The sequence below is a fragment of the Nesoenas mayeri genome, assembly GCF_963082525.1.
Source record: "Nesoenas mayeri genome assembly, chromosome: 4".
NCBI classification, from domain to species: Eukaryota; Metazoa; Chordata; class Aves; order Columbiformes; family Columbidae; genus Nesoenas; species Nesoenas mayeri.
Genome location: NC_137540.1, coordinates 61,543,669 through 61,560,590, shown reverse-complemented (window position 1 = coordinate 61,560,590; position 16,922 = coordinate 61,543,669). Strand labels below are relative to the sequence as shown.

The following is a 16,922-nucleotide window of genomic DNA, read 5'->3' as shown; positions in this document are numbered from 1 at the left end:
AACACTCAAATTCATCAAGGTAAAGTTGTTTTAAAAATAATATTAAATAATAATAAAATATAATAATAATAATAAGCCTCTGGCTTCACACTTTCTCCTGATTAGCACAGCTATACATACCGCTATTTGACATTTGAAAAAGATTGTTCTTCTCAAACTTCTTGAAAACACTTCCTTTTATTTCAACAAACTGCAATTTTTAAAAACAAATAATTAGGTTTTATTTATAAAAAACTGATATAAACAAATCAGACAATCAAATAATATGCAAACAGACATATGATATGCAAAGATGAAGAATGCTGAAAAAAATTAGAGTAGCTAATATAATGAAGCTACATACTTACATTATTGGACATCATGATCGTAAGCAGTGATTTATTGTGGGAGTTGAAGGCCACATTAAGGGTTGTTGCTTGAACCATTATAAGAATAGCATGCAGGACTAGATAGCAGGGTTAAGGAAGCATATTTGGAAATAATTTTTCTACACAACAGTACTGAATATCACCAAAACTCAAATTTCCTATTTTGAATCGCAAGTTTAACAAAAAAGTTTCTATCTCTCTGTCAACTGGATTTACAGCAAGATAGTACTTCAATTTATGTAAAGTACCCACAGTGCTTTGTAGCACATAATAATTATGCTAATTTTTCTTTTTATAAAGGAGCCCAATGACATTAGCCAGGAGAAACTGCGATACAACCTGAAGGAAAAACATCTGAGACAAAGAAAGATTCAGAGAAAACGGGAAAGAAAGTACAAGAACTCTCAATTCATCACATCATCTACTGGACTATGCATCTCTTTACAGATCATTTTCATCAGTTCACTGTAAAGTTACTCCACACTAAACTCATTTGCCACCTGAACACACATGAGTTTATCCTTCCATTTCAAGAAAATGTTTTCAAGCTGGGTGTTTGTTACATTCTGCTAAATAACAAGACCCCACTGCCTTCAAGATCCTGTGACTCAAAATTCTCCAATACAAATCAGAAATCAATGTTTCCATGAACTATCCAATTACTGTTTTTCCTTCTACTACAAACTAGGCATTAAAAAAGCTGTCTACTACTGCAGTGGTGTACCACTATGCAGTTGTGCTTGGTGGTTTGTTTGTTTGTTTGAGTTTGGTTGGTTTTTTTTCAATGTAGGCTAAAAGGCTTTTTTCATTCATTTTAAAAACCCGTAGAACTGGTGATCTTTGAAAGGAACACAGATTTAGGAATACTATCAATTTTTAAATATATCAAAAAATAATGCAATGTGTAATTTAATGTAGAAAATTTTGCAATTGAAGAAAAAGGATACAGACATACAGCACTGCCATGAAGAAGTGAGGAATCACACCTATGTGAGCTCTTTTTCTTTCCTTAGGTTCTGTAGCTGTCCAGTAAAGAGCATCCAAAATATCTTGTCCAAATGAAGAAAACAGACGATCAGCCACCTAAACAAGACAATTTTTTTATTGCCTTAAAGCAATACATTTCTCTACGGCACTTGAATATACCACCCTAGGTACAGCTCGACCTAAAAGTTTCAAATATTTATCACTTTCCATCTCTTGTTCATTCAGTTTCTACTCTGGATTTCACAGTGGTATTGTTCCTTTTGTATGCTCAGCAGCTTTCCTTCCCTCTCAAATTTACCTTCCCCTTTTCAACAGTATTTACAATATAGAACCATGTAGTGTTATCTTAGATGCTTCCTTAGACGACATCCAGGTACAGTTCAAACTTCAGCCTTTGACAAAGCAATATGTATGTTGCATTAAACTATCCTATTTTTTCCCCAACCCTCTGTGTTTAATAGGTGGAAAAAATAATGAAAAGTGAATTTCCAATGTGTGATAGGAGAGAGTATCAGCTTACAGGTACAAAAAGGACTGAAATTAGATTTGCCTATACTGTTGCTTTACATATTGGAATAAAGTGTATATTCAATACAAATCTCCACATAAAGCAGAATTCAAAATGAAAAGCAATATAACACAACAGCAAGTGATCAAGGGGGACTAGAAATTCTGCCAAAAAGGCATAACTAGTTTGAAAAAAATACAAATATCTAAAGCGTAACCCAAAGAATATATGCACAAGTAGGAAAAAAAAAAAGCAGTATTTCTAAAGACAGGAAAACTACAGACAGCAATCTGAGCTCATAATTTAATACCACAGCAATAAAGGTCACATGGAGTTCCACAAGTTCTCAACACTTCATCACTTCCAACAAGCATGTAAAACTGAAGATAACTACAAGGAAAGACTTTTTTTTCTGCCTATACACTACAGTTCAGTAATATCAAAACTAAGCTGTACAGAACAACAAAAATAGCACTTCAAAAATTAAATTCGGTATCATGAGGCATATGTCTGGCTGAAAAAGAATAAGATACAGCTTTCACTGCTTACTAACTCAATCAAACAGAAGTAGTTACATATGAAAAAGTGCTTATCTCTGCTTAATAAAAACAACTGATATTTCCTCTTACTTTCTGTAAGACAACAATTTTGGACATGTTAAAACAACATGTAGCAATACACTAGGTGCACAACATACCCACAAATACTAAACCATACCTATTAACTAGAAAATAAATTCTTGGTACAACATAAGCAAACCTAGACTTGGGATCATTTCCTGACTTTGTTAATTAAGAGTTCTAAAGGTAAAGATAGCAAAGAGAGAGAAATCATATACTTTAACTTATTCAAGTCAACATTTATTGAAAATTCCTAAAACATGAAGGATGAATTAAAATAAATTTTTACTGGATGTCTCAAGTAAACTACACTATGTGCTACACTATAAGCATCACCTATGAAATAAAATGAAAAAAACCACAATGATCTGATGATTCACCATAAATCTGAAGTTCATAAGCTCTTCAGTTTGAGAGATATTTACAGTGGTATTGTTTTCGGCTTTTAAATTTTATAAATTAAGCTGGCCTGCATTATTCGGTTCCTGCTCATTGTGATGACCCACTGAGTAATTACACCTGGTGTGGTAACACCAACTACAGAATGCTTAGAGTTTGGTAGGTTTTTGTTCACAATATTGTGAGGGTTTTAATAGTTAAATGGTGGCTTTGCTTTCCTTTTTGTTTAAGCAGTCCTTGTATCTTAGCTGACAGGATAGAAAAATATTAAAACCCACCACACAATATTGTTGTTTGCTTTTCCAAATATGACTTACCTAAACCCTACATGCCGGCTCCAGGCTCCAGCAGAATTCCATGGTGAGTGCTGTCACCAGCATAACGCACACTGGGGCTTCACAAGGAGCAGGAGCCGGTGGGTCTGAATCTAAAAAAGAAAAGTGTCATTTAAGCTAAATGTGCTGAATGCTCCCCTAGGCTATCTGGAGCATTCAGCACATAATTTGAAGACTTTGCATTTCTCATATCTGTCCAGGACAATATTCCCCGGACTTGTCAACAGCCGAAAACATTAGGACATTGTAAACATCTCTGTTGCTCTGTGATTAACTAAATTAAGAAGATTTTCCTACTTTGAAAGCTTGTGAAAAATGTAATTCTATTACTTAAAGAAAAGCATATTTAACAGTTCCTTAAAAAACATTGCTTGCATTAGTAGCAAAGACTTAAAATAAAATTCACCACAGTAGTCTAAGCAAGCCAATATTCAAACTGATGAAAGCTGATTATCAACCAAGTCTTTCAGTGGGATCTCATGATATTTTTCATCAATACTGTGGCTGCAACCTATTATATAATGGTAAAAAAGTCAAAAAACATGTCCTGTCCTTGGTATCTTTGGTTTCATGAGGCACCATGGAAACGAAATACTGTTTCCAACTTCTAAGTCTAACGTAATTTTTCTAATAACTATGAGCGGTAACAGGATTCCCCCTTTCCTAAAAACCCCCACAAACTCAGGCAGCACTTCTGAGTTGAGAGACACACACTTTTGGTTCTGTCAAACATAGCAGAGAAACTTAACTCTTCATTCAAAATGGAACAGCACACGGTTTCCAATTCACAGCGAACACTGCTGTTTCTCTTCAAATTACATCGTAAGCACATAGTGCTGTATTATCTCAGCTGTAAGAGAATGGACTCAAAGCAGTTGTGAAATAAGGGGAAATTACTATTTTGAGCACATGGCTTATTTAGTAAGTGATAATCTCTCACAGATTATGGAACTATATATGGATGAGTACTTCTCAACACAACTAAAATCCTTGTAGTAACTCAGTGCCAATTCAATATTTGTACATGTTTTTCAGCAAAGCTAGAATGAAAGGAAAAAAAATCCTATGAATAAACAACTGAGGTGATTTCTATTATATTTATATCACTTAGAATAAAGTGTGTTCCTTAAGCAATATTTTAATATTTTATGAGGAAAGAACAAAAGTCTGTGTAAAATGTGACTATTTTGTCTAAACTGTAGCTCCTTTTTACTAGTCTTCAAACAAAGGTACAACAGATGTTCAAACAAGGATTAATATGTTATTCAGAGACCCAGAATCCTAGTAAAGTAACTCTTGTGTACAAAGCTCTGATTGAGTCCTTTTAACAGGTTGTATTCCTAACATGTTCTATATTTGCAGGATGGAGATAAGATTGCAGCTATGAAAACATTATTTACTTTGTGAATCACTAATGACAGAAGTGCAATTAAAATCTCACTCATGCTTTACAAAACAGGAACAACTTTTTTTTTCTTCCCCTAAAATTTCTATCTTACCTCCCAAACCAGAATTTCCTTTTCTTTTTCACTACATTCATTCAATTTATTGTTTACATACTCAGGCTTTTACCTGCTAGTCAGGCCTGAGACAGGTTAAGCTGTAATATGTGTCCTCACATACAATGAAAGCTATACTTCCATAATGAAGAATTAAAAACCAAATTCCATGTCTTATGCCATCTTCCTTCTCCGCCCTCTCACAGGATCTTATCAGTATTTCAAATAGTTTCTACTTTCCTCAATGAGTTAAAAACCTCATTCATTCCACTCCTTGCATTTCAGTTTAAGACATTTCTTCTTCCATTTCCAGTTCTCAATTTTTATTCAACTAAATTGATTAATAAGCTCCAGGACTTAGGCAATATGAAACAGTATCTACAAAACTTACTTTTCACAAACTTGTCTGTTCCACTGCAGGTTTATTATGAAGGGTATGTGCACATTCGTGGGAATATGAGATGTGCCATGTTCTAAGTACAAATACTGTAATACGACAATATATTAGATAGTTCAAAAAAAGCATGCTTGATATTCTGATGCCAACATTCTTACCTCAAGCATGTTATAGATGATGTAGAGCTTTATGACAGACTGTCCCCTTATAAGATGATACATCATAGAGTAGTCAACATAGTGCATCATGAAGTAGCAGATGACCAATATAACTCCTTTGAGAATGTCACATACCTGAGCAGGTTGTAGCAAACGTCTATCACTGAAATAAAAAGGGCGAAAAGTTTCATTAAAAGACATATACCCACAAAATACCGAAGTTATCAAGTCAATAGGAATTTAGAGAAGCTGTTAATCAAGGACATATTTTAATGTACTATATCACTGTCTCTTTCCATGCCTCTCACTCCAACACAAAAGGAACACCATAACAGTGATGCACAGTTATAGATCACACTCCTGAGGAGGATCACATTCTCTTATCTGCCACATCCCTTTACTTAAAATAGAGTATTTCTCAGGTGAGAGCTACCACTTGCTAAGAACCTTCTGTGTGCATGCCCTTTGATTTTTAAATTTATCTTCCCTATTCCAGCCAGCCCTACTCACCATTTTGACTTCCTCAGTTACAGAAATTGTGTTTGCTACAACCAAAAGAAATGAAGTAGTCATCTTTAATTTCAGCATAATGAACTAGATGCTGAGGAACAGGTTCTAAATGCAATTCCATATCATCTTTTAGCTCTAAGCTCTGCAGCAGTAAATGCATACAAATTGACATCAGAGCTTGAGGCTGATCTTGGACCAATGCAGAAGTTTTCTATCTGTAGTCCCACAAGCTACCCAGAAGACTAAATGAATCATTATCCAATTTCAACCTATAAACTAAAGCTACAGGAACAAAACAGCTTTACCTCAATTGCCACAATAGCAGCCACAAGCATAATGAAATTGCAAGGCAGTATTTACTTGCCTATTTACTTAGTTTAGAAATAATAGGATGCAAAGCATTTAAAGAGCCTTGAGATTAAATCAAAACATTACTTAAGAATTAAATATCAAAAACCAGAGAAATAATTTCTATTACATGTATTAATTTTTAATATACACTGAAAGGTTTTTGCAGAAGTTAGTGTTTCAAAAAAGTCAGAAGCAGTTAGCAGAACGTAAGTCATGAATTTTCATGTTATGTTTTCTTAAATGACTAGGTTATCCAAAGATTATACAATGCTCCCATAAAGTGATACACATTTAGAAAAAAAAAATAGAGTAAGCTGATAAAAATTCATGCTGTTATTAAAAAACATCCAAATGGTTACTTATGACGTCTGGGAGTCAAGACATTCTACAGACCCCGCAGAAAGTAAAAAATCCCAGCTACCTGACTCATTCTATTTAAGTACAACATCAGAGCTAGAATGTTATACTTTGGGTTTCTTTTTTGTCTTCCATTCAAAAGAAAAAAGCCCTGAAGACAGCATTCATGCATCATAACACTCATGGAACCACATAGTGTCATGCTACAATGGGAAACAGATCATTCTCATTCTAGGAGTATATGAGAAAGTTTCCAGAACTTTCAGATTTATAGTACACTTTGAACAGAGAGTAACTGCTCCTTTTATTATACACCTTTTACTGCATCATTATCAATAATAGAATTTAACCTGGTCCAGCAAGTTCTTAACCTAAGAGACATTTTCTTGCTCTCAGAATTCATCCAGTAACAGTAACCACATCACATTCTATTTCAGACTAAGTCCTTGACAAAAAGCCTCAATGAATTTTCTTCTGCTCCCCCACTGCAACAGAGTTTTAACTGAAAACATCAATTTAAAAAAGTAAAGAGAATTGAAAGTGTTCATTTGACAACACATCCAGTATTTGCTGCTTAAAGAACCTATGACTACGCCCTTGCATGACACACACCAAAAAATTCACCCTCTCCAACTGACAAAATTATGTTTTGAAAATTTACTGACCTATTTAACTACATCTGACTTAAATGATTATACTTATTTAAATATGTTAGCATATATTGAAAAGTTTATTGGATTTAAGCCAGCACATGATTATGATTACCACTCATATGCTGAATAACACAGCATGTTCCTTGTTCTCCACCCTACTTCAATTTTGGAAGTATACTTAGAGTCATTTCAGTATGAGTCCCCCAGCTGACATTCACAGTCCGCAACACATTGGGATAAAGCAGTAAAGGCATTATCATGCTACACACAGTAATGTCAGGCCTTAGCATTTGAAAAAGAGAATCAGAATTTGTTACTCAGAAAATCAGCATCTTCATTCTTCCAGTCAACATCTACCTTAGCATTAGAGAAGCAGTGAGTACCTGGTAGAGAAAACCTGATTAGCAGAATAGACACCCACTTCAGAAGTCTGTTTTAAAACTTTGGCAAGGTACCAATTTTTATGATGGAATGGCCTCTTGTTGAAATGCGCTAGTAAGCAGAATCTGTTCATGAAGTTTCTGAAGCAGACCAGAAAGATTCTCACAGGCAAATGCTTTGATGTCCACACCACAAATCAATACAGACTGAGAGTTACTATGTTAAAGGTTTTCTGGCTTATAAACAACATCAAAGATGCCCAACCACCAGTACAGTCACAAACTGAAGTTATTCTGTACTGTTAACCCCATCAGTCTTTTGCTTGCATTGATTTTCAGCAGTCTGATTACACTCACTTGAGCGAAACCAACTCAGGAGAAGCTGATGTAAAACCAGACACCAACCATCACACGGGAATACAAACTCTAAGAACAGACAACACACACCCAAGAGCACCACTGCTCTTCTGAAGGTGGTCTCAACTCTGAAAACTAACTCTGGAGAAAAACGCCATATGAAGGTGCATCCAAACTCACACATGGCATCCTATATGCTGGAAAGACGAAGGTATTTTGAGAATGTGTTGTGTACAGAACAGAATAAATATCACTATGATTCAATTCTAAGGCTGCCCAAAGGGTTAGATCAACTGCACTTCATTGCTGTGCCTTACAGGAATCAAGCTCTTGTGGAATAAAGTACATCCAAATAACATTTTTAGAGAACTTTACCTCTCAAAGAGACTTGGATTTTATTTCTCAGTAGACTGTATATGTAGAAAAAAACTGCAATAAACACTTCCGTTTTTTTCTGATGTTTTAACTAAAAACACAGTCAGTGTTCAAAGTTATGCAAGAACTTCTTGTGCTTCTCATCCACGAGAGGCAGAATCAATAGTAATGCTGTGACAACTTCAAGACACAGGTCTAAAAGAAGTTGCAAAAATATCGTCACAGTTCCACCTTACTCAGCTTGATGACAGAAGAGCTGTCAGCATCTCTAACCCCTAGTCAGTAGAAGGGATTATCGCAAAGGCTGAGTACAGAGAACTGCTTTATAGAAAGAGAAAAGACTAAGAACCTGGCATTTAAAATATATTCCAGTGTTCACTGCACACTAAGAAAGAGCCCTTCATACTGACTAGGCAAGTAATCTATGGTCTACAAATAACATGACTACTGCATAAACCCACAAAAGCACTTTTACTGCAGCAGAATCCATTTCTGCTCTGGCTAATAATATTTATGATAGGATTTTGAGGTGTGGCTCTGAATATAATATGGGATAGGACTAATTATTTCATACAAAGACAAGGAAATCAAGTAAATGGATTAAGTCTAATGATTTGTCACCTTTTGGCAACTACACAGAAGTAACTGCAAAGCCCGCAGTTATGAAATGATGCAGTCAGCGTTCAGGGAGAACTGAACATTGCAGTTTTAGCACATGATCAGGCTCACATTGGTTCAAGCTGTACTTGTCACAAATCATTCCTATCCCTTGAATTAAACTGTTTAATACATATAAACACACACAGGCTGATGTGATTTTATGCCTGTTATAAAAAGTCCTAGCCTACCCATTACACTTTCTGCATTCATTTTTCTCAAGATATGTTTCTACTTATTGTCTCCAGTAACTACTCAGTGTCAACACTGGAAAGTTCTTTCAGAACAATCTTGAGCACTAAGTAATCAGACCTCATGATTAATATCACACACAAATTCATAATGCTGTACTCATCTGCACCATAAGTACTACAGATTCTCTAAAAAAAAAGCAAAACCAACACATGGTGTTGTGCTGATATTTTCAATATCTCATTTGAAAGTAGGCAAAGAAGTTAGCTATGGGTCTTTTTTCTCATAAGTGAAAAATTAAAAACAATAGATAAAGAACATAAGAACTACCTTATTTTATATTTAAACACTTCGGTTACAAAAGAGCAAGCAGCAGAATCTTTCTATAGAAATCAGTCGGTCTTTTTCTTCAAAGCTAACCCAGGCACACAGTAACACCGCAGAAGTGAATTAAATATTAACACTTTCCCGGCTTCAGCGAACTGAGAGTGTTTGGCCACAAGATGCAGTTACATCCTACTGGACTCCACAAATAATATTATGTGAATTGTTTCACAATTTAGCTGATTACACAGCTGAATATAATTTAAATTTCAACTCTCACATCTCATAAACCAGTAAATACATGGATTCATTTGGACTGTCTTTCAAATGTGCTTTAAGATACATGATTTCTGGTGGCGGGTTTTCTTTCTTTTACCTAATTACTTTCTACCATTATTTATTACTTCTAACATTTTTACTGTAAGTTGTGCTCTCCAAGATGCTCTTTAGAGAATTTTGTAAGTGGTTTCATTATGCTAAACCTTGAGCTCCCACATTTAGCTGTAGAGACCAGACTACCAAGGAATTTTTAATTTAAACTTCTTAAAACATCAAAGTACCTTAATAGTAGAGAGTAAGGCTTATCTATTCTTACTATTATCCACTACATAAAATCTTCTATTGCTTTTCTATTACTAGCGCTGAATACACCGAGCTGTTTAAACACTAAATGATCCTTCAATCTGCAGGAATTCAGGGTGCAAATCCAAGCATTACTCTAAAGGTAAACTCTCTCACACTGTAACACTAACTAGCAAATTAAGGCAACATAAAAAAACCATGCAGGGACTTCAGCATTCTATAGTGTGTACTTACCAAGATGTTCAAACTTCTCAGCCTTTGGGTACATTTACCATTAAGTCTACTAATTGACAGAAAACCTCCACTGAAACAAACCCTTCTGTCTCCAAATAATGTAAGTATATAAATGCATGCCTAAGGGGATATACCAGCTTATTATTCATTTTAATATAAGCAAGTGATGTGCAAGCCTTACTACTATACCTCCTTATTCCACCACAGCGTGCTTCCCTTTCACTCCAGTCAATTAACAAAAGGAGGAGCACGCTGAGCTCAAAGCTAATCACACAGTGTTCAAGGCAGTTAGAAGTGAAACTACAGCAAAATTTATACAATGCACCAACTGACATCAACCAAGAATTCAGAAAACTGGTCTGCTACAGGAAAAGATTTCCTTTTACAACAGAATTCATAAGCTCAAGGTTTAATATTCATGCTTCAAACTTTCCAGTTCATGGTTTGTCCACCTCAAGACACCTAGAAAGTGTGAATCCAAGTCTTTCCCAGGTTTAGAAAACAACTGGGTCTGTGTAACTCCTCTCCCTTTAGCTAAAACCAAGCGTCTTCCCTTATAAACAGTTAGGAAGAATCCCTTTGCTATTCTATAAAACCAAAACACTGTTAAATTAGAATACTACCAAATATTTTGGCTACTCATTAATTTGTTCTGTACATTCTAAGAACAACAACAAAATCTAAATTTTTTCATGATTACTTGTAACATGTAAGAAAATGCACTCTAAGTGTTACAAAATTAAGAGCCAAACTTATTTCAAGATATATACAAACCAGCTACCTAGAAATGAGAAATCTGGTGTGAAAAAGTGATTGCCATAAGCAATGTCCTTAGACAAGTGAAAGTTAAGGAACTAGTTACCTGACTAATTTTCAAGGTATGTCTATTTGATACCATACTCAAAAGGCCATGATCCACATTTCATATTACTAGTAATAAGAGTTCTGTCTCCATCTACTGGTTAAAAAAATGTGAGGTTCAATCACTTATAAGGGCTATGACCATACAAACAGTCGTACTACTGATAAGCAGTATCTGTGACTATTCCAACTGAAGAGCATCTGGATTTCACAGTATCTTTCCTTTCAGAAGAAAAACAGCTCAAGATTTTCAGTATATTGTCATCTACCCCACCAATTCCTTTTCTGTTCCAACAGCTGTACAACTAAAGTTACTTAATATTAAGCAGAGCATTATTAAAAATAAATCACAGTTTACTGATATTTGGCTTTAATATGTTAAAAATCACAAGTAGCTACTGCAGAACTTTAAATGATTGACTTCCAAAAAAACAAAGATTGGGTGTTAAATGTTTTAATAAGCCTTACTTATTGAATTTGGGACACAGAATATGCCCCAGGACAAACAGGAATTTGTTCTTAATGTAGAAAGAAGTGCAAAAAGCTCACTAGAGTAGTCTGTGTTGTACTTTTCAGCAACTATCATTGCAAAATGAATATTTTCACTATATTGTATACAAACTAACCTGTAAACAAGTATACTTGTCTGAACACTTCATTACTTTACCTTCTGATGCATAAGCACTCTGTATAAATTATTTTAAACTTAATTCTGCACAGACTGTCATATGCCATCATATGACTTCTTTACTTCTGTCTTTCAGGCTTCCTGGTGTTCCTCAAATCTTCACAAGTTTGATTAGATATGTTCTTCTAGTCACCTTGTAGAGTTGTTTGGTTTTTAGTTATTGGTTTTATTTGGTGTTTATTGTTATTTGTTTGTGTTTTAAACAACAGGAATTCAAGACATTTTTCTTGTTTAATTTTACAGTTAAAAGATGTCCAACAGGATGACTGCATTTTTAATTGGTTCCTTTACTGTAGTCTCATCCAAACAATTCAGATTACTCTAAACAATTACTCCTTCACAGCTAGAACAGAAAATATTTCCAATACTGATTCACATATGTGGTAATTTAAAGATATGAATACACTATCACTGCAATGCCTTAGATGGATATTTTAACTGTAATAAAATGATGAACTTCACCACCTGTATACATATATATTTATAAACGCTTAAGATAACAGTATTATTTCTACAAATGCTATTGTACTTTACACTATTAAAAAAACCTTTTCATTTATAAAGGTTTATTATTTGTCTGGTAATGCAATTAATCTTTTTAGCACTGAGGTTACAAGTTCAAGTGAGAATTTTACAGCAAACCTTTTGTAACTGTACTATTTATTCAACATTAACACTGAAAATGTTAGAAAACCACTGGGGTTTATATTAACAATATATTTCAGTTAGTGAAATGGTGGTCTAGTTAAAGTTTTGTTTAAGATATCTTTTCTTTCTCCATTTTTACATCATAAATACTTGTATGAAAACTGAACCGCGGAATGCTGTTTTACATGTAGGTATTTAGTCTTGATCAAAGTCTTAATTCTTCAAAGTGTCATTCATTAATGAACTACAGTATCAGAGGTTTCTAATCTTACATGAAGCATTAAGAAGAACTATTCAATTAACGCAAAGGGATATTTTCCTGTTAACATACTAAGCAAATATGCCATGGAAAACAAAAGCCAAGTGAGTTTGTCTGAAGGGCATACCTGACCATAAAGTCACACATTAAGAATTTTCAAAATGTGCAAAATGATATCTTGGAAATATTTTCCTAAAATTATGCTCAAGTTTGGAATTAAGTTTGGCTTCAGGAAGAAAAGTTATTTTGATCAAATCTAATAACCAGTTTGAGACTTTAAAAAGAGATCCAGCTTACAGTATGCAGGACTTCACTGTTGCAAAAACTGTGAGATAGATAGACCAAGTACTGATAAAAATATGTCCCAAACAAAGAATTCTAAGATACAGAGAGCTGAGTTTGCCAAGATTAGATGGCATTTCATTTCTCAAACAATAAAAAGCCTCTACATGCACACAACACAGCACGAGACCATGCTAAGAATGAAACGAAACCAACCTTGCCGTTAGGCCCCGATGAGAGCTGTCTCAAAATAAATAAAAAAAATGAGGTTTCAAATAAGTGACAACTAACATTAGCTTTCATTAAGACTTTACTTTTTTTAATAACAGAATCAACTATAACTGAAGTCAGTAAATGAACATACACTGAAGTCCTGTATTTCATTATGCAGAGAATCAACTTTAAGTCTAAGATACCTGTCAGTGAACTTTCAGAACTCCCCATAATTCACATTAAACATTACAAAAAACCGCTTGAAGTACACACAAAAATACAGCTATGAACCTCACTGAAACACTACTTGGAATAAATGCAAAAAAGCTTAAGGCACTGTAAGTACAGCAGGGGCTATAGTTCTTCCAAGATATCCTAATTTTAATTGGGCCAAACTGGCCCACAGGCGTTCTACGTAAAAAATGTTTTAAATCTGTTAAGATCACAAACGGTTTCCACAATGATGTGAAGTCACATATGAAAATAAACCTACCGTAAACAGCACCAAATCAATTTCATGTGTTGGTTATTAAAACTAAGTGTTGGTCTCTCCTTTGAAGTATGCGGGTTAATTCAGCTATACTATCCATTTGTAATCAGTGTTTTTACTGATTACATGTAGATGGGTGAATTTGGCTGACAGCATAAAAGGAAAAAGAAAACCAGGATTTACTCACCAAGGAGGAATCCCTGTGACACCACATTCCATCCTATAAAGGAAGTGAAAGTGCTCTTCCCTTCGGTCTGATTTACAAGAAAGAAAGAAAGAGAAGGTTGTAATGTCGCTACGCTACGCGCTGTTATGGAAAGGAGAAAGGACTACTTGACAGAAAATACTGAATGTACCTGCCTTTGTTTTGGCTGGCAGAAAGCTACACATTTTGGTGGACAGGTGCACTACTTTCTCAATTAAATTAACCAGACAATTGGAAGTTTATATATTTAACAGCTATAGCCCTTAGAAAAAAAATAGGCTTGGGAATAAGTGTGCAACATAGGTTCAAATTTATTTAATAACTTGATAATATGAAGAAATAATGTCCATAATTAAAATGTCAGTATATTTGCTTTGGTTTGCCTTTTTTCCCCCTTGGTATTCTTTCTTTATCCGCTTTCTTTCTTGAAGTAATGCTGCTCTATTTATTTCCTACTGAAAAGCGTAAGTCGATGATTTCACAGGAGGACAATGGGAATTTTAAAAGGTAGATATAATATAACTGAAGTTTATGATGTTATTCCTGACAGGACTTAAATACACTTATAATAGGGAGAAGATAATAGAAACAAACAAAAAAAACCCAACACAGAACACATTTATAATCTGTAGCTATTTCTATATGGAAGAAATGTAAAGATCTTGTCAATCAATCTTCACATATAAGAAAATTCTTAATCTACTTCTGTATTTTCTCAAGAAAGCTAGTATTCATAGGAAAAAAAAAGTAGTATCTCACTTTCCGCAATAAGTCCTTACTTGCTTCGTGGACATGATGTAAAATGCCTTTAAATGTCATTTAATTGGGAGTCCCATCAGAGTTTCACTAACATGCAATTTTAGCTTTTGGTGTTTTTCAAATAACACAGAAAAGCTTTTCCACATTCCCATGAGAGTTTCTATCAGTGTGCAAAAATATTTTCAAGGAAAACAAAAATTGAGCTCTATAAAAGGTTTCAAAACAAGCAGAGATACTAACCTGCCCAGAGTCTCCAGGTCTGAGGTATTAATAAAAAAAATGTGTCTTAATTGTTAAAGAAAACAGTACCTTTCAAGCACAGATAGTTTCAGGAACACATCAAAGACTGTAATTCTGAAGAGAACTCCACCAGGTCCACTTCCCTCTTTGCCTTAGATTTGGTGTTCCAGCAAAGTACGTGCTTTTATGTTGTCAACGAATAATTTAATAAAATGAGAGTAGTTTATACGAGAATAATTTAGGAAAATTCCTTGACTTGGAAGAAATTACAGCAGAGCGCATTTTTTTTTTTTGTAATTTCAGAAGATGCAATTTAATTTTGTGGAGTTATTTTTTTAAGAGCACCCTACTACTTGCAGAGCACAGCAGTAATGAAGTTGCACCTGCCAAAACCACCACAATCTGATGATTTAGCCTCTGCCGGTTTGACCACAGTAATTTAACCGGCCGCGTAGTTTACTTAATGACAGAATCTTAGATTCTTCTGGCTGAAGTTTTCAAAGTTCTAGTGTCTCTCTAAAACAGCTATGTTAACACCACTACAGTTCTGACAGACACAGAGAACCAAACGTACTCAAAATGAAAGATCAAGTGACGAGGAATGACAATTTAGCAAACTGAAGGACTTACACTGTCTAAGCAGAAAAAGGAAACAATTTTTTTTTAAGATACATTACTCTTTGTTCCCTTTCAGAGCTCTGTAAAACAAATATTAAACCACGTAGAAGAGGCTATAAAGCGCTCCCCCTACATTTAAGCACTGCACACAATACCATAGACAGGAATTAGCCCACCTTACATAGGATGTAGTTTTACTGTTTTAAAGAAATAGTGGGTAATACAATCTTTTCTACACTGAAAAGAGAAGATTTATGAGGAGCTAAATGAACTGATGGGTAAACCAGAAGGGAGATAAAACAGTCATTGCTCAATCATTTCACTGAGATGTTGAGAAAAAGAGTCAAGATGAAGGGAGGAGCACTTTGATTTACTGCACAGAATGGAATATGATGTGGCAGGTTCAAATAACAACTGGTCATGTTTCTCAACAGTTACTTGACATACGTGAGGAAGAGCGACCTAAAAGATAAAGAGCCACCTGCTTTGCAAGTACTTTTTGTAATTACAGATGTCTTACCTATTGAACTCTATTTTGTTACAAACACATCATAAAAAGATATTTCCTGAGCTAGAACAAAATTTCAAATCTTTTTTGCCATAAAAAATCCAATCAGTATAACTAGAAAAACAACACCTCTTCCCGCCCCCCCAAGCAAAGCATAAGCTCTGAACATTTCGAAATAAGAATCATTACATCTGGAAAACGTTTCAGTACATAAACATGAATTGTGAACCATTCAATAAAAAGTCACCAACATTAAAACATTAATGAATTAGACAAAGCCTCAAGTAGTGAACAAATAAAGAGATTCTAGAGCAGAGGTGTCAAACTCATTTTACTACTCCTACATTTGTACAATCCTAAAATTACATTCGTCTCTTTGAAGGCAACTGCGAGGTTGATGTGGCCCCCTATGAAAATGAGTTTTGCACACCTGTTCTAGGGAAGTGAATTCCATAAACATTTGACGAAACTGTGGCAAAATAAATTGCTTCAGAAGTTGTTAGAAAAACAAAGCCATCTTCACTCAAGAGGACTTCAGTTTCACTGAATCTCACCTGATAACACTATAAAGTTAGCACAGAATAGATTAAACTGGATTCTATCCTGCCCTACATACTAAAAATACTATCAAGTAAGCAGACTAAGTTTTGACATTGCAAGTGTGTGTACATATATATATACACATATAGGCACATGTGTGAGTGTGTATGGTATATCCAATGTTGCTTTCTTCAGCACATTGAATACCCCAAACCAGCAACTGATCTTTCAAATTTTTAACTGTAACTTCAGAAGAGCAGAAAACTTGTTTGTTAAAAGCAAAACGTTTACAAACAAGGAAGAACATTTTTTAAACAGAAAAAAGTAGTGGGATACAAATGATAGATTAAAATCCTTTACCTGTACCT

The 16,922-nt window shown here is 34.6% G+C and overlaps 1 protein-coding gene across 5 annotated transcripts in view; it reads right to left on the bottom strand.

Moving 5' to 3' along the window:
• TAPT1 (transmembrane anterior posterior transformation 1) overlaps positions 1 to 16,922 on the bottom strand; it is a 47,325-nt gene that overhangs the window by 19,627 nt on the left and 10,776 nt on the right. For 2 of the 5 annotated variants that reach the window (XM_080344298.1, XM_080344297.1), the window contains exons 4-8: positions 13,198 to 13,221; positions 5,272 to 5,434; positions 1,316 to 1,451; positions 348 to 445; positions 121 to 190 (exon numbers count right to left, since the gene is read on the bottom strand). In XM_080344298.1, the coding sequence (XP_080200424.1) occupies positions 121 to 190; positions 348 to 445; positions 1,316 to 1,451; positions 5,272 to 5,434; positions 13,198 to 13,221 (491 nt within the window). The remainder of the gene's footprint in view (positions 1 to 120; positions 191 to 347; positions 446 to 1,315; positions 1,452 to 5,271; positions 5,435 to 13,197; positions 13,222 to 16,922) is intronic. The other 3 variants (XM_080344299.1, XM_080344300.1, XM_080344301.1) reach the window with 2 other exon arrangements.